This window comes from Callionymus lyra, chromosome 14 (genome assembly GCF_982586985.1).
Source record: "Callionymus lyra chromosome 14, fCalLyr1.hap1.1, whole genome shotgun sequence".
NCBI classification, from domain to species: domain Eukaryota; kingdom Metazoa; phylum Chordata; class Actinopteri; order Syngnathiformes; family Callionymidae; genus Callionymus; species Callionymus lyra.
In genome coordinates, this window is record NC_141831.1 from 18,216,458 (window position 1) to 18,234,489 (window position 18,032).

The 18,032-nt window shown below is 36.6% G+C and overlaps 1 protein-coding gene and 1 pseudogene across 1 annotated transcript; both read right to left on the reverse strand.

Annotated features, from left to right (window-relative positions):
* Window positions 1-573: 573 nt before the first annotated feature.
* LOC148066306 (uncharacterized) lies at window positions 574-4,060 on the reverse strand (annotated as a pseudogene).
* A 6,394-nt stretch (window positions 4,061-10,454) lies between these two features.
* On the reverse strand, window positions 10,455-10,831 carry LOC148066307 (histone H2B.2-like). The gene has a single exon (XM_087807551.1). It carries the CDS (start codon window positions 10,829-10,831, stop codon window positions 10,460-10,462), a length of 372 nt encoding a protein of 123 aa, XP_087663677.1. The 3' UTR covers window positions 10,455-10,459.
* Window positions 10,832-18,032: the final 7,201 nt, after the last annotated feature.

Sequence of the window (18,032 nt, forward strand, 5' to 3'; positions counted from 1 at the left end):
GCCACAGCAACAATGACTTTGCGAGGTGCTACATATAAAACTTGCTTCTGTGTATATTTAGTTCCTACTCAAATCCAGCCGCAAAGTTATTTCATGTCCGTAAAATAAAAGTAGATTAATGTTCATGTTGGTGACATAAAGATGTCAACAATATAGTAAATAACATTTAAACAGATTTTTAAGAGAACAAATTAAATTAAGCCTGAAATAAAGAATGCCCATGTACCTTAATACATGAACATCTCTCGGTTGAGAGTAGCCGTAGATAGGATACCTTTAAAGTACAGAACTTATCTATATAACAAATACATTTCAAAAATAAATAATGAAAAAGGTGAACCGATCACAAAATAAATAGGGAAACGATCAAAGCACTTTGTGAAGAAATTGAAATGTCAGAAGCACAATTTAAATATTTTATAAAAGACAAATAAATACCAAACTTCCAATACAATACAACAACTCTGAAATCGCTGTACACGCTATACACCACACTGCACAGTTCACTCTCTGACGCAACCTTCCTGTGTTCTCACGTTCTGGTGATGGTTGGTGAGGTAGTCCACAATCCAACCTGTGAGGTGTGGGTCCACTCCAGACAACTCCAGCTTGTCCCTTCGGGATGTCCGACACGTTGGTGTTGAAAGCACTGGATGGAGGAGAAAGATTATGGCGTCGTCCACTCCGATGTGTCAGAAAAACTGTTCACAAAGTTTCACAGACAAATCAGTTCAATAGCAAAAGATTCAGACTCACACCAGTAAGAGATTGTTTCTTCACTCCGGAGGGAACAGCAGAACCAACGCGGAAGTTAGCTCACACCAACTGTTCGACGAAGGCCCGCGTTCCTCCCTTTTTATTCAGTTTGTTCACAGCAAAACACATTGTGGAGGAGTTACATCAAAAGCACACAAAGTTGTTAGTCATGGTACCTCTTGGTACTTTTCGGATAACAGCCAAGGTCGTTGTGCATATTCTCATGACGAGATCTTATGCTCATCCCCCTTCCCAACTTGGTTAATGTTTTCCTCTATGCTCTTTAGTTGAACCCTATATGTGGATATACTTATTAGTGCCCTTTAGTTGAACCCTTTAAATTGGTTATATCCCGTGAAGAGTTTCAAACAAATACATTGTCAAAACAGTCAACAGTTTCTTGCTTAAGGCAATCAGCAGTTTCGAACACATATGCATTTGTGGCAAAGCGAAAACATATTCATTGTGGTAGATTAGTCATATGCATTATGGCAAGACAAACACATTAATATTGTGACAGCATAGTAAGCAGTTTAAAACACATTAATATTGTAATAAAGCAATATTTCTTTCACACGATGTCATGCTGCTACGTAAACTGCAACAGGTCCATGGAAAAGCTCAGAGGACACAGGTTGTTGAGGACCTGCCACTACAAGGCCTACATAAGGTGGGATGTTAAGTTAAGTAAAAAAAAATGTATACATGAATAAAAAAAACGTGTAGACAGTGGACTATTTTAACTTTTTAGAATTCTGTGTTACATTAGTGTGTTTTAGAAATGTATTCACTGAATTGTGTATTTTTATTGGCTCTTGTGTTTTGGACATGTTGAATATGTAGTTTTATGACCTTGCCGTGTTCGTTATGACTATTGGATTTAATTTCATATTACATAAAGTAATTTAAAAAGTGACACCTGTTAAAACAGGAGGAATGATAGACAGGTGACATGTTTTTTTTCTGTTCAGCCTCGCTCAGACGTTCCGATTAAATAAGGTTTATCTCTCAGTCAATTTGGTTTTTCTTTTTTCAACAATTGTAACAAAAATTATTACATTTTCCTAAATCAGATTAATCTTACAGTAGTCAGCTAATGAAAAAAAGCACATCTATCCGGAATAGAAACATGTCCACTATATTAAAACGGATAAACAGTTCACAACTGATGAATAATGACAATAGAGTCCAGGAAACAGCGCCACATTAATTGGCTACGGCATAATAAACTACATTTTAAAAGAATGATTCTATGGATTTATTTAAAAACTTCCCTCCAAACAATGACCTCAAGTTAAAGTTGCAGCAGATCTATTAAAAGTTAACCACACGATATTTATACGAAATAACATGAAATTGGACCACATTTTGTTTCAGACACATTTTTTTGTCTTTGTTTTAGACAATCCACGCAAGCAGTTTTAGGAGAACAACGACTGAGCTCTATAGTTGGATGTGAGTGGCTCTGAAAAGAGCCGTTGAGTTAAAGGATGTTGTTCAACTCTTATTTCTTGGAAGCCTTCTCTGTCTTCATGGGCAGAAGAACCGCCTGGATGTTGGGCAACACTCCACCCTGGGCGATGGTCACTCCTCCGAGCAGCTTGTTGAGCTCCTCGTCGTTGCGGACAGCCAGCTGCAGGTGACACGGGATGATTCTGGTCTTGTTGTCGCGGGCGGCGTTTCCAGCCAACTCCAGGATCTCAGCGGTCAGATACTCCAGCACTGCTGCCAGGTAGACAGGAGCTCCGGCACCGACTCTCTGGGCATGGTTTCCCTTTCTGAGCAGTCTGTGGACATGACCCACGGGGAACTGGAGTCCAGCACGGGAAGAGCGGGACTTGGCCTTAGCGCGAGTCTTACCGCTGGTTTTGTTTTTTAAATTACTTTATGTAATATAAAATTAAATTCAATAGTCATAACAAACACAGTAAGGTTATAAAACTTTACATATTAAACATATCCAAAACACACCAAAGTGCCAAAAAGCCTTCACAATTCAGTGAATAAATTTCTAAAACACACAAATTTAACACCCAATTCTAAAAAGTTAAAATACTCCACTGTCTACACTCGTTTCGACTCATGTCCATTGTCCTTTGTCTTTTGAGTTCTGTTAAAATTTGTTTAAAAGTGACGTCAATTGATATGACCTTATTGTGAATCACCATCATGCAACGTGTTCTCCAAAGTTTACTCACAACAATACAAATTATGAACCAATACAAATAGTTTTGTTCTTGTGGCATGTTCTCAAAGGCTCCATACATTACTGTGCTCCCTTTTATGTCAATTTCCAGGCCAATACTTTTTAATCTTGTCCAGATGCATTTTGCCCTTTGACACTCTTAAAGGAGATTATCTATGGTCTCATCCTGCCGACATTGATTGACAGGACACTGTTTAGTTTTGACGAAGCTACTCCATCTTACAACTGCGCGGACTGCAAGTCTACCGACCGAAACCAGCCACATCACATCTCTAGTGCTCTCAGATAGATCTTCAGAGAAAACATTTTTAACACACGTTTTGAAGTGGCACATTTGCAGCTGCTTGTATTCATAAAAACCACCGTGGCACATGTCTTAAATTAACTTGTAAATCTTTTTACTTGAGTCGTTGATCCAGTTAATTTTCAATTGTTCATATTTCATTACAAAGTTACTATATATATAAGATGGTTATATGGGAAACCACTTCTTGCTCTTCCCTTCTTCTTTTCCCATCTTGATTTAAGACCGATCCATATTGTTTTTCGACTGATAGCTGAAGCAATATTCCTACAAAAAGCAATGTTTAATTTTATTTGCAAATCCATTGCTCCGAGTCCCCCGTATCTACGGTCTTTACAGAGTAGTTTACGTGTCGTGACTTCTCTGGTGGTTCCCCAAATAAAATTGACTACCTGTTTATTTATGTTCTTCATCGTATGGGCTTTTGGAGGGAAGATATTTGCTAAGAATATTGATTTCGACAACACAAAGGTCTTTATGATTGAAATTCTTAGTTTGTAATTTGTGATTTTATTGTCCCATTTTCCAAGTTCTTCTATGACCTCTTTTACTTTTTTCTTCCAGTTCTCCTCGTAGCTAAATACATTAGAAAAGATGATTCCAAGAATACAAACTTAATTTTGGTCTTTTTTATTAATCTTTGGTTTGTTATTTATTTCACCAAACCACACACTCTTGGTTTTGTTTTGGTTCAATTTAGCTCCAAAAGCTTTTCCATAATTACAAAGATGTTTGTTTATAATGTCCAACTCTGTTTTATTTACGACTACAACAATGTCATCTGTATACGCCATTATTACTACCCTCCCTCCATCAGTTGTGTTTAAGGCTGCCACGATTAGTCGACTAGTCACGACTACGTCGACTATTAAAATAGTCGACAACTAATTTAATAGTCGACGCGTCGTTTTTTTTTTTTTACTTTGTTTTTTCTCCCTAAACTGCTGCGGCATCCTCCACTAATGCATCTGCCTTTCTGTCCTTGACACACATGCGCAGCGCAGTAGTGGTAATCTGCGCAGTAGTGGTAATCTGCGTCAACCGTGATGTCACCGGAATTATCAGACGGGCTCTGGTAGGCTATCATGGTGTTACCTTTCCAGCCTTCTGGCGTCTTTACCGTAGTTAAGACCCGCTGGTTCCCGAAACTAAGTTATCAACTTAGCTGGCTCGTTCGTCGGTGGTAACTTAATGTCCGTATAGTTAAGCTGAAGATGGTCACGGAGAGTCTCCACAGGAACAACAACTTTACTGGCTTCAAGGGTTTTTATTTCCAACGGTATTTCTCCGGACAAACGTGCATATGCGGCTTCATTGCTCGCCTCCTCACCATCACAACACAGAGCACGCACAGAACATGCACTCAGAGCATGCACACCTAGACACGCCCACAACCCCGCATCATCCGCCTGCATAATGAGGAACGCAGGTTGGTAATAATGGCTACCCGGCGGCAGCGGAGCTCAAAAGTTTGGGAGCATTTAAAAAAAAACAAAGAAAAATGTGTGCAATGCAATATCTGCAAGGCAGAACTTGCCTTTCACGGCAGCACACGTGCGATGCACGAGCACCTGAAAAGGAAGCACGTCGTTGATGAAGAGGGACAGTCGTCTCGGTAAGCGAACTGGCTAATTAGCTGCTAACATTAGCGTAAACAGCGCTAATTTATATTGATACTAGCTGTAAACGTTGACATTAGCGATGACGATTTGATTCATTAGCCTTAGCAGCACACATATTTCATGTGTTTTTTGTAACGTTATAACAGTGATGTGTTTTGAATAGGAAACGTGTTAACGCTAATGTTTTCTAACGTTATGTTTCAGTGCCAAGAGAGTACGTTCCTCTTCAATGGACGCCTATGTCACAAAGCTACATGTACTCCTCTGCAAGCAAATGTCCTGACTGGGTCCATACTGAACATGTTGGTCACGGATATGAGACCACTGTCCATGGTGGATGATGACGGGTTTAAAGAGATGATTAAACAGTTCAACCCGGATTATCATGACAACTATATAGTTGAGCAAAAAATGCACTTTTTTAAGCCTTAAGTAGGCCTATTTATTTTTGTGTTGTTAAGGCCAATGCCTTATCCTTTTACTCAGCTGTTCCTGTTTGCACTGTCTACACAGTTAAATAATTGTTTGTTACAAACATATTTCATTAAAGCTTTAATGAACTATCATTTTAATTGTCTTCATTTTTAGTTAGCATATACCTTAAACACTTAAAGCTGAAAGCTAATGATTGTTGTATAAGAGCAGCTGCATGCTGGTGCGATAAGATGTATGTTATACATTAAATTTACGCATTATCCGATTAGTCGACTAATCGAAAAAAATAGTCGGTGACTAGTCGACTATCAAAATAATCGTTTGTGGCAGCCCTAGTTGTGTTGGTTCCTTTTAACCTTAGGTCTTCTTTAATTCGTCTCAAGAGAGGATTAATAGCGAAGACGTACAATGCCGCAGACAGAAGGCAGCCCTGTTTGACGCCTCTTTTTATGCAGAACTGTTCAGTTAAAGTTCCATTTACATTAACTTGCACGGTCGAATCAGCATACAACAGTTTGATTTTATCAATAAAACTTTGTTTAAAACCATAACTCTTTAAAACATGCCACAAGTAATCTCTGGATACATAGTCAAAAGCTTTCCTTTGATCTAGTGTTAGAAATATAACGGAAAACAAACAAAACTTTTACATTCTGAGAGTTGCAAGATTGTCCCACATTAACCTCCCCTTTATTGCACAGGTTTGTTCTTGTGCAATAATTTTTCCCAAAATTGGGTTCAGTCGGTTCATTATGACATTTGCTAATATTTTGTAGTCAATGTTGGTCATAGTTATTTGCCTCCAGTTTTTGAGGTCTTTGCAGTCTCCTTTTGTAAAGACAAGTGACATCACACCTTTATAAAGAGAGGGGTGAAGGATCCCTGATGTTATTCCTTCATTAAAAACTTCAACACAAAACTGATAAAACTCACAAGGAAGTCCATCCGGACCTGGACCTTTCCCTCGATTTAACTGAAATCGCTATACATGAAGTAAAAAAGCCATTTTGCAGAGTTGTTGTATTGAAGGTTTGGTATTTATTTGTCATTTATAAAATATTTAATTTGTGCTTCTGATATTTCGATTTCTTTATACATTTCTTCGCAAAGTGCTTTGATTGTTTCCCTCTTTAATTTTTCTTCTGCGATCTGTTCACCATTTTCATTATTTATTGTTGAAATGTATTTATTACTTAGATCAGTTCTGTACTTTTTAATTAATTGGTTTATATTGCACACATCTTTATCTTTTATCCCGGCCTGTATTCGTAAATGTTGTGACATCTTTCATTTTAGTCAATTCCGATTTAATGTCCTTAATCTCTTCTTCTTCTTCCGTCGTTATATTGAGTTTTGTTTTCTTAGTTATATACGCCGTCATGAGTTCTTTGTACCTTTGTTTTTTTTTGTTTATTCAAAACTTTACATTTGTATTTGAAGAAACTTTTTAATCTTTCCTTCATATACTCCCAGTTCTCGCTTAGAGTGAAAAAATACCTCTAGGTTCTTGATTAGATTTATTTCAGCGATGAGTTCCTCGATGACGTCTTTTTCTTGTAGTACATCAATATTTAACTTCCAATAACCTCTTTGTTCGCAGTCTCCTAAAAGTAATCCCGTCTCAACTGTTAAATGATCGGAATTTATCAAAAGTTTTGTTTTATAATACACCGGTTTTATACTCTTTGATACATATACTCGGTCTATCCGTGTTTTAACCTTCACGTCAAAGCGGGTAAAATCTATTTTGTGCGGGTACAAAACTCTAAAAACATCTCTCATGTCACAACTTTCACTCAGCTACTTCAATTCAATTTTATTTAAAGTGTCTTATCATAACAAAGTTATCTCAAGACACTATACAGTTGAAATAAGACTATAGTTGATTAAGGAAAAATAGATCCCAGCAATTCAACGAAGAGCAAGAAACAAAACACTGTACAGTGAGCTATGGCGAGGAAAAACTTCCTTTTAGAAGGCAGAAACCTCGAGCGGAACCAGACTCATTGTTGACGGCCTGCCGCTTTGACCGGCTGGGAGGAAGGATGGGGGGGGAAAAAGAGGGATAAGGAGAGGAGTGAGGGAAATTATAGTGAGAAAAAAAAAAAAAAAAAGAGGAGAGTGTAGGAGAGTCCATACTTCAGTGCTTTCCCCTCTCGAGACAGTTTCAGGGGTTTCACAGGTACTCTGTCTTTTCAACTAATAAAATTCGTCCTGGGATTATTTCCCTTGTTTTAAAAATATCAATTTTGTTCTTAAAAAAATATTCCAACACCGTCAGCCTTATCACAACCTATGGAGATCGCGGAGGATCCTTTAGTCCAGAGTTGAGTCACGTGTTCTACATCTTCCCTCGTCGTGAGTCTCAGTTCTTGTGCGCATATGATGTCATAGTGTGTGTGGATAAGAGTGTTTATTTTTGAGTCTCTGTTTCATTTAGATTTAATGCCTCTCAAGTTGCATGTTACCACAGAGATGAGGCCCATATTGCTATCGATGGATTACAATTTGCAAACTTTTTTCTCACAGACATTTACACACTCACTCGGGGATACTCTGTTTCGTTTACAACTCACATGACCCGTGGGAACTTTCGACGCAGCGTCTGGCTGCTCCTTATCGTCACCAGATCCCTCGTCAGTGACAGATTCCTCACTTCGAAAGGAATCTGAATCACCACTTTCCGACTCGTCTCCATGATCCTGGCTGCTGCTGCTGCTGTCATCACCCGTCACAGGAAGCTGGACCTCCGCCATGGAATCACTGCCTCCGCTTGTCCTCCTCTCCTGTCGACCACTCATTCCTCCGCCGCGCTTCCTGGTGTTTCTTCTGTAACCAATATGGAAAATTTAGGGTTGATAGCAGTGTACTATCAGTCCAGTAAATAAAATAATTATAGACAGAAGAACATTCATCCACCTCACACACAGTAGAGAAAATTAATATTTATTGTCTCCTATTCTAAACTATTACAAAAATATAATCAAAATATACTTCCACAAAATTTTCAATAAACAAACAAAAACAAAAAAAAATAGCCTACTTGGCTGGAAAATGTACCGTCTTCAAAAGAAAAATAATATTGTCCATTTGTTGTGCTGGCCAGCAAAATAAAAGTGAAAGGAGTGAGTATCAATCCTGAAATACTGTTTTAATTTAAATGCAGGAGCGATGGCACACACGTGTCTCAGTCTCTGAGCCGCTGAAGCATCTGAACACCACGGGATAACAAAATATAAAGTGCAACTCACTTTCAAAACAAAGTGAAACAGTACAATATAAAATACTGTAATTTACACCTGCATGAAATTACAAAACAATTCTTCAAGTTTCATACAAATAACTCAAATGGTTGCTTCGATACAACGTTCATTTATACCCAGAAATATAACCAGAAATATGAACAATAATATAAACTTATTGTTTAGGCTCACCTAGGAGTGACAAGCGAGTGTGTCAATTGAAATGCAGGAGCGATGGCACACACATGTCTCAGTCTCTGAGCCGCTGAAGCATCTAAACACCACGCGTCTCATCAGTGGAACACAAGTAAAAAAAACAATGGCCGTCTTAAAGCGACAGTGTCATAATATGATACAAGCATCGAAAATTAATAAAACATAAAACTGGATAAGATCGTTTCTGGCTTTTTACGATGTTATTGTATGATTTGGGGCACTGGAAAAAGGTATGCGACCCCCCACACAGGCTACATGCAGCTGCCTGTGTGCACTCCTTGGCTTTGTGGCCAAGGCCCGCACATTTCCAGCACTTTATTTCAACACAGTCTTTCACCTGGTGCTCCGTGCTGTCACATACAAAACACCTTGTAACTTGACCGGGGTAGAATATTCTTCTGCTGTAAGGGCCAAGAGAGACTGCATTTGGAATCCGTGCGGCTCCAGAGTTGGTGTTGTTTAATTTAACCCTATATTTGCGGATGCCATACCAGATTCCAAACTCATCCAAAGGTTTATAAGGCTCTTCGAGGATTGTGCAGAATCTGCCCAGGAAAGTAGTCCTGATCAGAAACTCTACCTGTCCAAAATTTCACAACTATGTTGATGTCGATTGTGACAGACGAGTCGATCTGCCACACTTTCCATCTGCTGTCTTTTATGTTGTTTGTGTACTTTTCTAAGAATTTCCTCAATTCGGGTTCTTGGTAAAAACAGAGCTCGAACTCTCTCCTGTTCGGAAGTGCTATGAAGGAATAAATATCCTTGGCATTTATCCAGCCAGATTTAAATAAGAGCTCTTTTCCCATATTCACGGGATGGAGGTGCTCATTCTCCCGTATATTTAAGCCTCACCCAATTCTGGGTGAAACGTGAGCCATAGGACGCCATGTCCCAGGCGACTGTCTTTGCACAGTGCTCGTTCACAAGTAAAGATCCGCACTTACTTTTTTTTTTGAAAAGCGTGTTGATATGTTTGCTTGATTTACTTTGTTTGTCACTTTCCAAAGATACTACTTAATTGCCGCCTTTCCTCTTCCGGACATCTTGAGCTATAGTCTGGACAAAGTCGAAACTTATGATTCATCGGCAGTGCCCGCAGTCTATCTAGTATACGCGGACGCGAATGAAACCAGCTGTTTGAACGCTATCGCTGTCACCTGCTGGCAGCACGTTTTGCAACTTTGGAAAAAGAAATAAAGAAAAAATATGAGAATCAAAATATTCGCGAGATATTTAAGCTGGTATCAGCAGCGAAGACGTGTCATCCTTCTACTGCTGCTGAAAATGTACCTGTAAGTATATGAATATATATGCATTTATATATGACGTAACATCCGTTTAAAACGTCATTAAGATGGCGGCTGTTTAGGGTGGTTAGTGTCCATCGAACCATGCTCAGTTTTGTGGGCGTGTTAGTAAGCCAATTTAGTGTGCATGGCACACTAAATTTCGCATACTAAGAATTGAGACGCACTAACAATACTAACTTAGAGTACGCTAGTATGCGGTTTGAGACACAGTAAAAAAAAAAGTTTTACTCCGATATTTAGACACTAGTTTATCGTCTTTACAAATACCATGTCTGAATATTATGACAAAAGAACGATTGCATGACAAGCTCAACAGATGTGGTGGCGGCTCTGAAAAGAGCCTTTGGTGTTTGTGTTGGAAAGATCTACTTGGAGCTGGTGTACTTGGTAACAGCCTTGGTGCCTTCAGACACGGCGTGCTTGGCCAGTTCACCGGGGAGGAGCAGACGCACAGCGGTCTGGATCTCCCGGGAAGAGATGGTGGAGCGTTTGTTGTAGAGAGCGAGACGAGCGGCTTCTCCGCCGATACGCTCGAAGATGTCGTTGACGAACGAGTTCATGATGCCCATGGCCTTGGAGGAGATGCCGGTGTCGGGGTGGACCTGCTTCAGCACCTTGTACACGTAGATGGCGTAGCTCTCCTTCCTGGACTTCCTCCTCTTCTTGCCGCTCTTAGCGGCGGTCTTGGTCACTGCTTTCTTGGAGCCCTTCTTGGGCGCGGGTTTTGGCTCAGGCATGTTGATGAGAGACGGTTGCGAATACCAGTGACGACTCCCACTCACGTCTTTATACTGCATGCGGCTCTGTCGTTGCTCGAGTTTGATTGGTTAGTTTGAAAAGTGGCGGTCTGGCTCGTTTCTTTAATTCGGAAAGATCTCAAACAAAAAAGGCAACACTTCCACAAGTCCACTGGGGGATATATATTTTTAACACTGTTTAAAATATCATCAGTTGAACTAAGATTGAACACAATCATTTGTTTTTATATCATTGCTATTTCCGTCTCACAACAGGCCACCATATAACTAAACAAGAAGATGAAGACTTTAAGGACTTTTATTTTCATTCAAGTAACTAACTGGAATGGAGCAAAATTGGTTCCTGAGGGCCAGCGAGACAGCAACACAATAGCGTAATTTACCTAGCATTCAATAAAAAATACAGATAAAATGTTCATTGAATAAGTTAAATTATTGAATATAATGAACTATAAATACGAGTTAACATTAGTTCAGGTTGATAAACCCCCGAAAAATAAGCTTCATAATTAGCTACTACTTACCTCATGACATATACTCATGTGACCCTGCTCTAGAAAGGCGCTTTAGAAAGAACCATTACTTACTAACTTACTTACTTACTATATGAAAAACCAAAAAAAAAAACACAAAATGTCTACTGACAAAAGGACTAAAAGCGACTAAAAAGCCTACTGGATTAAATGGTTTACTAAAACTTTGCGTGTGTTTGTGTCATCTTTTTGTTCGGGGAAGCACATTGATTTTCTACCTTAACAAGAACTGCATCCCTATATTATTTTTAAAGTTTTTGCACAGTTTGTATCTTTCTAAATTATAGTTTTATAGTGTTTGTGTTAGAGATTGCACTTTCACTCGTTTACCTAGTATTGTCATTCAAACAGAGGGTGGCGCTCTTTCACTAATTCACAAGACTCATTGCTAGACAAATGCATTTTGATCGGTTCATCCTTAATTTTGGTGCTATTTAGGGCCAATTTATGCCAAAATCGAAAGGGTAAAGGTGGAGGGGGGTTAAGTTAAAATCGCATGTAATATTGAAGACTATATCAAATATAATTCATATTTATACATCTTTCTCTTTGATCATCAATATTGTGTCTCAGTGTTTCTTTCAAGGAAACCGCTTATTTACTTTTTATAAATATACAGATATATTTTATATAAGGGAAAGATAGGGCGTCAATTATTTGATAATAGCATTCAAAATATTCGTAAATAAACACAAGGATGTCACATAATACCGGAAATATGGTCTCTGCAGGACAAATCTACACTAAACTATTTACCTATTTTGCGCATTTTCATAGTTTTGTTAAATTCTTGTTTGACTGTGGTTTCAGTCATTAAAAAAAACTTTAGGTATTAAACGTGTTTGCAAATATCGTTTTTTAAAAATGCTACTAAACTTTTTTTTAACGTTTATCCAGACTCCGATACTTCTGGCCCCCTGCTGAAAAGATTTAGGGGTTACTCTAGAACCCCCAATTTGAAACTAGGTCTGGCATTTTTGTTTATATCTAAAATGTATATAGGAAAAACAAACAATATAAAAAAGGAACAATGAGCAAAAATGCCTCCACGCATTAAAAATGATATGATGTATGGTTCAGTTGTCTTTACTTTTTTCATTTGTGTCAAAGTCAATCAATCCCACAAGGGGAAAAACATAATTTGTGTCACTGATCCTGAAATGAATTATGTTCATTTAACATTCCTTAAAAAAAGTGTTAACTTAAAGTAATATCAATCTCCATTTTAATGTAATGGGTAATAAGAGGCCAGTCAGTATTTCTTATGTGAGTGTATTTGTGTAAATATATTATATAAGATGTGCAAGAAGAAATGAGCAAATATGAGCAATAAAAGAAAAAAAAGACATGTTTTAAATTGCATTATTAATTGAAAATCCCTACTGCATATTATAGTTTTGATGTCTGTATATCATTCCACTCTTTTTCTGTTGTTGAACTTACATGCTGTGGGGTTTTAATATAATTTGCTATGAATAATGGTTATCCAAGAATCAGTGTATTTTTGTTTCAGGAAAATCAGAATTGCAAAATAAAATGTATACAGTCTACTCCAACAAGATAAGAAATATAACGAATCATTCAGATCAAGACGGCCACTGTATTTAACCTCCTATTTAGCAAAGAATGTACGTTTATTTAAGATTGCTGGCTTCAGGTAAAGACGTTGGCTGTAATAAACTTCAGTTTGCAGGCTTGATAACACACTTCCCAGAAGTCATAAAGTGTCTGTGAGCTCTTATCTCTGTGTCAGCAGGATCTTGCTCACTGAAGAATAGATTCATCTCCAACAGGTATTCAAGTGTTTATCTATTCAATATATGATGTGAACATCTCATTCTTCATAAAAACAATTCTTCAACTCTCTCTCCACAACATCTGTGATTGTCTGGAAAGGCAAACAACAAGAAAACAAATAAAAAAGCGGAATTATTTGGTCAGGTGATCTAGCATATCACATGCAAAGGTCAAAATCAATTGTGAGTCTCATATTTTCATTGTCATTCCAGACTGTTGTCTGCTGTCTCCCTCTTTTCTGTTTGCATCGTCCTCAAACATGCCCAGTGTCAAAGTTCACACCACATCCTAGAGACGCTTGGCCTCCCGTTACAGGTGCAGTCTGGGTAAACAATGGCGGGAAGCAGGATATTCATTAGCATGGTTTAGGAGAATTAACATTTTTAGCGATAGGCAAGTCAGAGGTGTGAATTCTCCTCCAGGTCGCGACCTTTCACTGGGGCGAAATAAGAAGGTAAACAATGGGGTGAAATTTAGTTTTGAGTTTGAGATAAAATTAAGAACTTACGGCATATTAAGCAAGGACAAATCGACCAAAAGACACAAATCAGATACACAGTTTCAAACAAGTGGAGCCTCATTGACTGGAACACAGCAGGGAGGTTCCGCTTTGATGTCTGTGCTCTTGCATGTGTGTGTGGTGGCGAAGAAACACCTGTTGAATAGAGTCAGTTCTAGTCTCTGTCTTCAGAGGTCGAATGTCTTCAACGGTACCTAAAGCGTACTCTCAACAATGTTATTAGCAATTAAAATAATTTGAACAATAAACATTTAGAGTAAAAAAAAAAGATCAGATATATTTTAATATTTCACGGAAGGGCAATGGAAACTTTTCACCAATTGCTTATCGTGCTTATCCTTGAAGATATTAGAACCGTACAAGACTACAAACAACAAGGTCGATTATTCTCACAGTCTTGGTCAAAAATACCTTAAATAGCACCACATTTAAACTTTGTCAAAATATAAGAAAGCTTCTGTTAAATCACATAATTCTACGTGGTTTAAAATATCTTTAAATATAAAATTGAACCAAAAACACATTTTGTACTATTTTAATATAATATTGTCATTCTGTCGTTCACACGTCCACTTAATTTCAGCTTGTTATTTTTATTTTATTTATTTATTTTCTAATATTTTGCTCTGTTTGTTGAGGTGTTATATTGCTGTCACTGTGCTTCAGAAACTAATTTCCTTCCATGACAAAACTCTATATTAAGGTTGAACTTATATTGAAGTATAAGAATGACTTGCTCAAAATACAAAATGGGACGATTACACTGATGTTTCACCTCGTAATAACATCTCAATCTCGTGCCTGTAATTTTCCATGGCTATAGCATTACAACACAACAAACAAACTAGGCATGTCTTGTGGTGTATTATATATATATGTATTATATAAACTATTATAACAAAAGTAAATGAAAGAACGTGTATAGGAAAAGTTACATTTCCACGTGGATAGTACATAGATATATGGCAAAGGATAAATAAGAATTAAAATTAGTTATACTAGCTTTCCCGCACTTATGATAATGAATAACAAACATGAACTTGAGGACAAATCAAACTGCTGCAACGTCAAACGGACTATCACAAGGACAAAGGTTAATGAGGGAGAAAGGTTAACACACACCCACCCACACACACACACACACAGGTAAACGCCGGTCAAAATCATTTGAGTATGAGCGAGTAACTTTTGACCTTTGAAAAGTCATGCAACGGTAAATCGGGTCAAAGTTAAAGCTAGTTTCCGCTTTTACATTGAAGCATATATAATAATATTTAATCAGTCTATTGCATAATTTCTTACTTCTTGAAAACTATTATTCAATACCACAGCAAGATAGGAAAGTGTATCGTTAATATTGGCCTTTATGTAAAAATATATTAAATATCATTAGCTTACAATGAATTGTATGTTTGTAACCATATAAAATTCTAACAACAAAACGGTAACATTTACAGACAATAAAGTGCAACAGACTCGTGCTAAAAGCAGTAAAATCATAAATTTCAGGTGATTCTTCGACTTCAGTGAAATTGATAAAACACCAAAGCCTAATTGAGTGACGGTGATTGCATCTACTGTGCATTAAAACAATTTGGGAATAATAAAGTGTTATTGGTGTGATAAAATATAATGGTTGATTACACACACATTAAAATATATACAACATATTTTAAAATACATTTTCTCAATTCTAAAAAAACTAATAATATTTTTTTTTTTTAAGAAAAAAATCATGATTATCATTATCATAATGAATAATTCTGTTTTTAGATTTCCAGCTGTTCTTTACTTGATGAACGTCTTCCAAAAACAGATTAAAGGCGGATGATGTCATTTTAAAAGCAGTGTTGAACAATATAGATAATGCTCCAGAGAATACCAGAACTATAGTAATACCAGTAGTCTTCAGGATTATCTTTACAACAGGAATGTTTATTCACCCTCAGGGTCGTATTAGCGGAGGAAGGATATTGTAAATGAAAGTTTATGGTAAAATGGCTCATAAACAAGCGGCTGCCGTATAAATGGAGCACCGTGGAGAGGTTAGAGTAACAACCTTGTTGTCTATGATTGACCTGGTTTTAAGTAGCGAGAAATGACACAAGTTTGGTCACTTGTCACTTTTTAATGCTGTTTTTTTTGTCGTAATATGCCCATCAGCCATTTTGTGTGGAGCTTAGGATTGTTGTCCTGAAATGGTTGCCGTGGATGCTATCAGGTGTGTGCGTTTGTGTTTGCGTTTTAAAAATGGTTAAGTGTTTCGAATTATCTTTTTTGTACTAGATCAAAAAGACTGCAATGAAATATATTTCTGTTTGTATAACTAGGCACAATTTAGTGCCCTCTTGTTTGCATTAACCCAACAGTTTTTTTTTTCAATTATTGTTATTGATGTTGTTGTTATTAGTATAATAAGAATTGTGTTGGCCTTCTTTTAAGCCACAGAAAATATTTAAAATCTCAAGGTGTTCTTTTCACCGCATTTTTTTTTTTTTTTTTTTTTTTTTTTTACCGTTTTAAAATATCTATTATTTAAAAAATATGTATTGATTATAGGTATTCACTATTGAGCATTCCATGTTTAATCACAGTGAATTATACATAACAAATTGATGTGAAATATATAGAAATACTAAAAAGTCTAAATTAATTTTCGCTTTTCAATTTTAACTTTATATTTAATTTACATTTTTTAAAAGGTGTTCCTCTTATTGTAATAACCTCTGTGGCAAAGTATGTTGTACCTGCTGATTTAAATTCAACATACAGTGTATTTCAATTGATACATAGTTTCTGTTTCTCCTCAGTTAATAATAACCGTCGCATTATATTATATTATATTATATTATATTATATTATATTATATTATATTATATTATATTATATTATATTATATTATATTATATTATATTATATTATATTATATTATATTATATTATATTATATTATAAGTGGAAGTTGAATCAATGTATTTAGTTTGACGATTTATTCAATTTGTCATAAAGATGTGAAAACATTAAGCATGAAGAGATTTTCACTACGTGTGAGAAAAAGTGTGTGTTTTTTGTGTACATGTGTCAGAATCGCTCGCTCTAATCACTTCTGCTCTACAAACATTTCTGTGTCTCTGTGGTGAAACAGTTTTTTACTGCAACCAGGTCCAATAAAGTTTATGGCTGTGAGCAGCTCCGCTCTCATCACCTTCTGTTGACTCTGATCTGAAGCCAGTCGTTGCCACTAACAACCTGGTGACTTTCTCAGACACCCATAATTACTGGGGACACATTAATTAGCTTTGACAGATGTATATAATATTGTATTGTGGCTTTTTTCAATTGAAATCAGAGATTATGTGTCACCATTGTTTTATAACTTACCCTACAAACAACATACTATATTGTCTCATAATTTCTGACAAAGTATTCAGCTCAATGAAGGAGTGTGAGAAACATAATAAAAGTTGTTTAATGAAACGTGATTCTGATCAGTTTTGTGTTGTCAACACGAACACTTGCACACACATAAACACACACACACATTTATCAAATGATGCAGCTGTCAAGGTGTGGTGTGTCCAAAGTGCAGAGGATCACTAAGCAAACAGAACACAGGATTCTGCTATCTTCTGGGGGTTAACGTGTGTGTACGTGCACATGTGTAATCGTAAGAATCAGGAAGCCTAAGTGACATATTACCACTTTATTAAAATGCGTTAAAATCTGTTTAGGTTTTATCGATTTTAAATGATATTCAAGTTAGCAGACAATAGTATACCTTTCTGAGATATATTTAATTTTAAAATCAAGAGTTGAGTTCCTCAAAGGCTCAGAAATAGGACGCAAACTGATTATATAATAAACTAGGATATAACCAATATAATAAAGTATGGTGGATATGAAAACTTTAAAAATTAAAGAAATGGAAGATGTCATCATTGGTTAGACAAAAGTCAGAGGAAAAACTTTGTTTTCACATGTAAATATAAACATCTCACTGAGGAGAAAGGGAGGAGATATAGTAGTTATAGTAACTGAAATTCAATTAGTTAATTTTAGACCAACGATTGACATTATAAACAGATTATAACATCAGTCTCCTTTGATTCATTGAATGCTCAAATTAAATGAATACATTCTCTCCTTCAACACCTTGTATGATAACAAACACTATTTTTCTGCTATAACTTTATTCATATCCCCATCTTTCTTTGAATTCCCTTCAAGCTGCATGTCTTTATGAGGTTTTGAAAAATGAAAAAGGGAAAACTTGTGAATAAATGGAAATAATAAGAACAAATATCCTCAATTTTCTTTTTTCAATATCTATT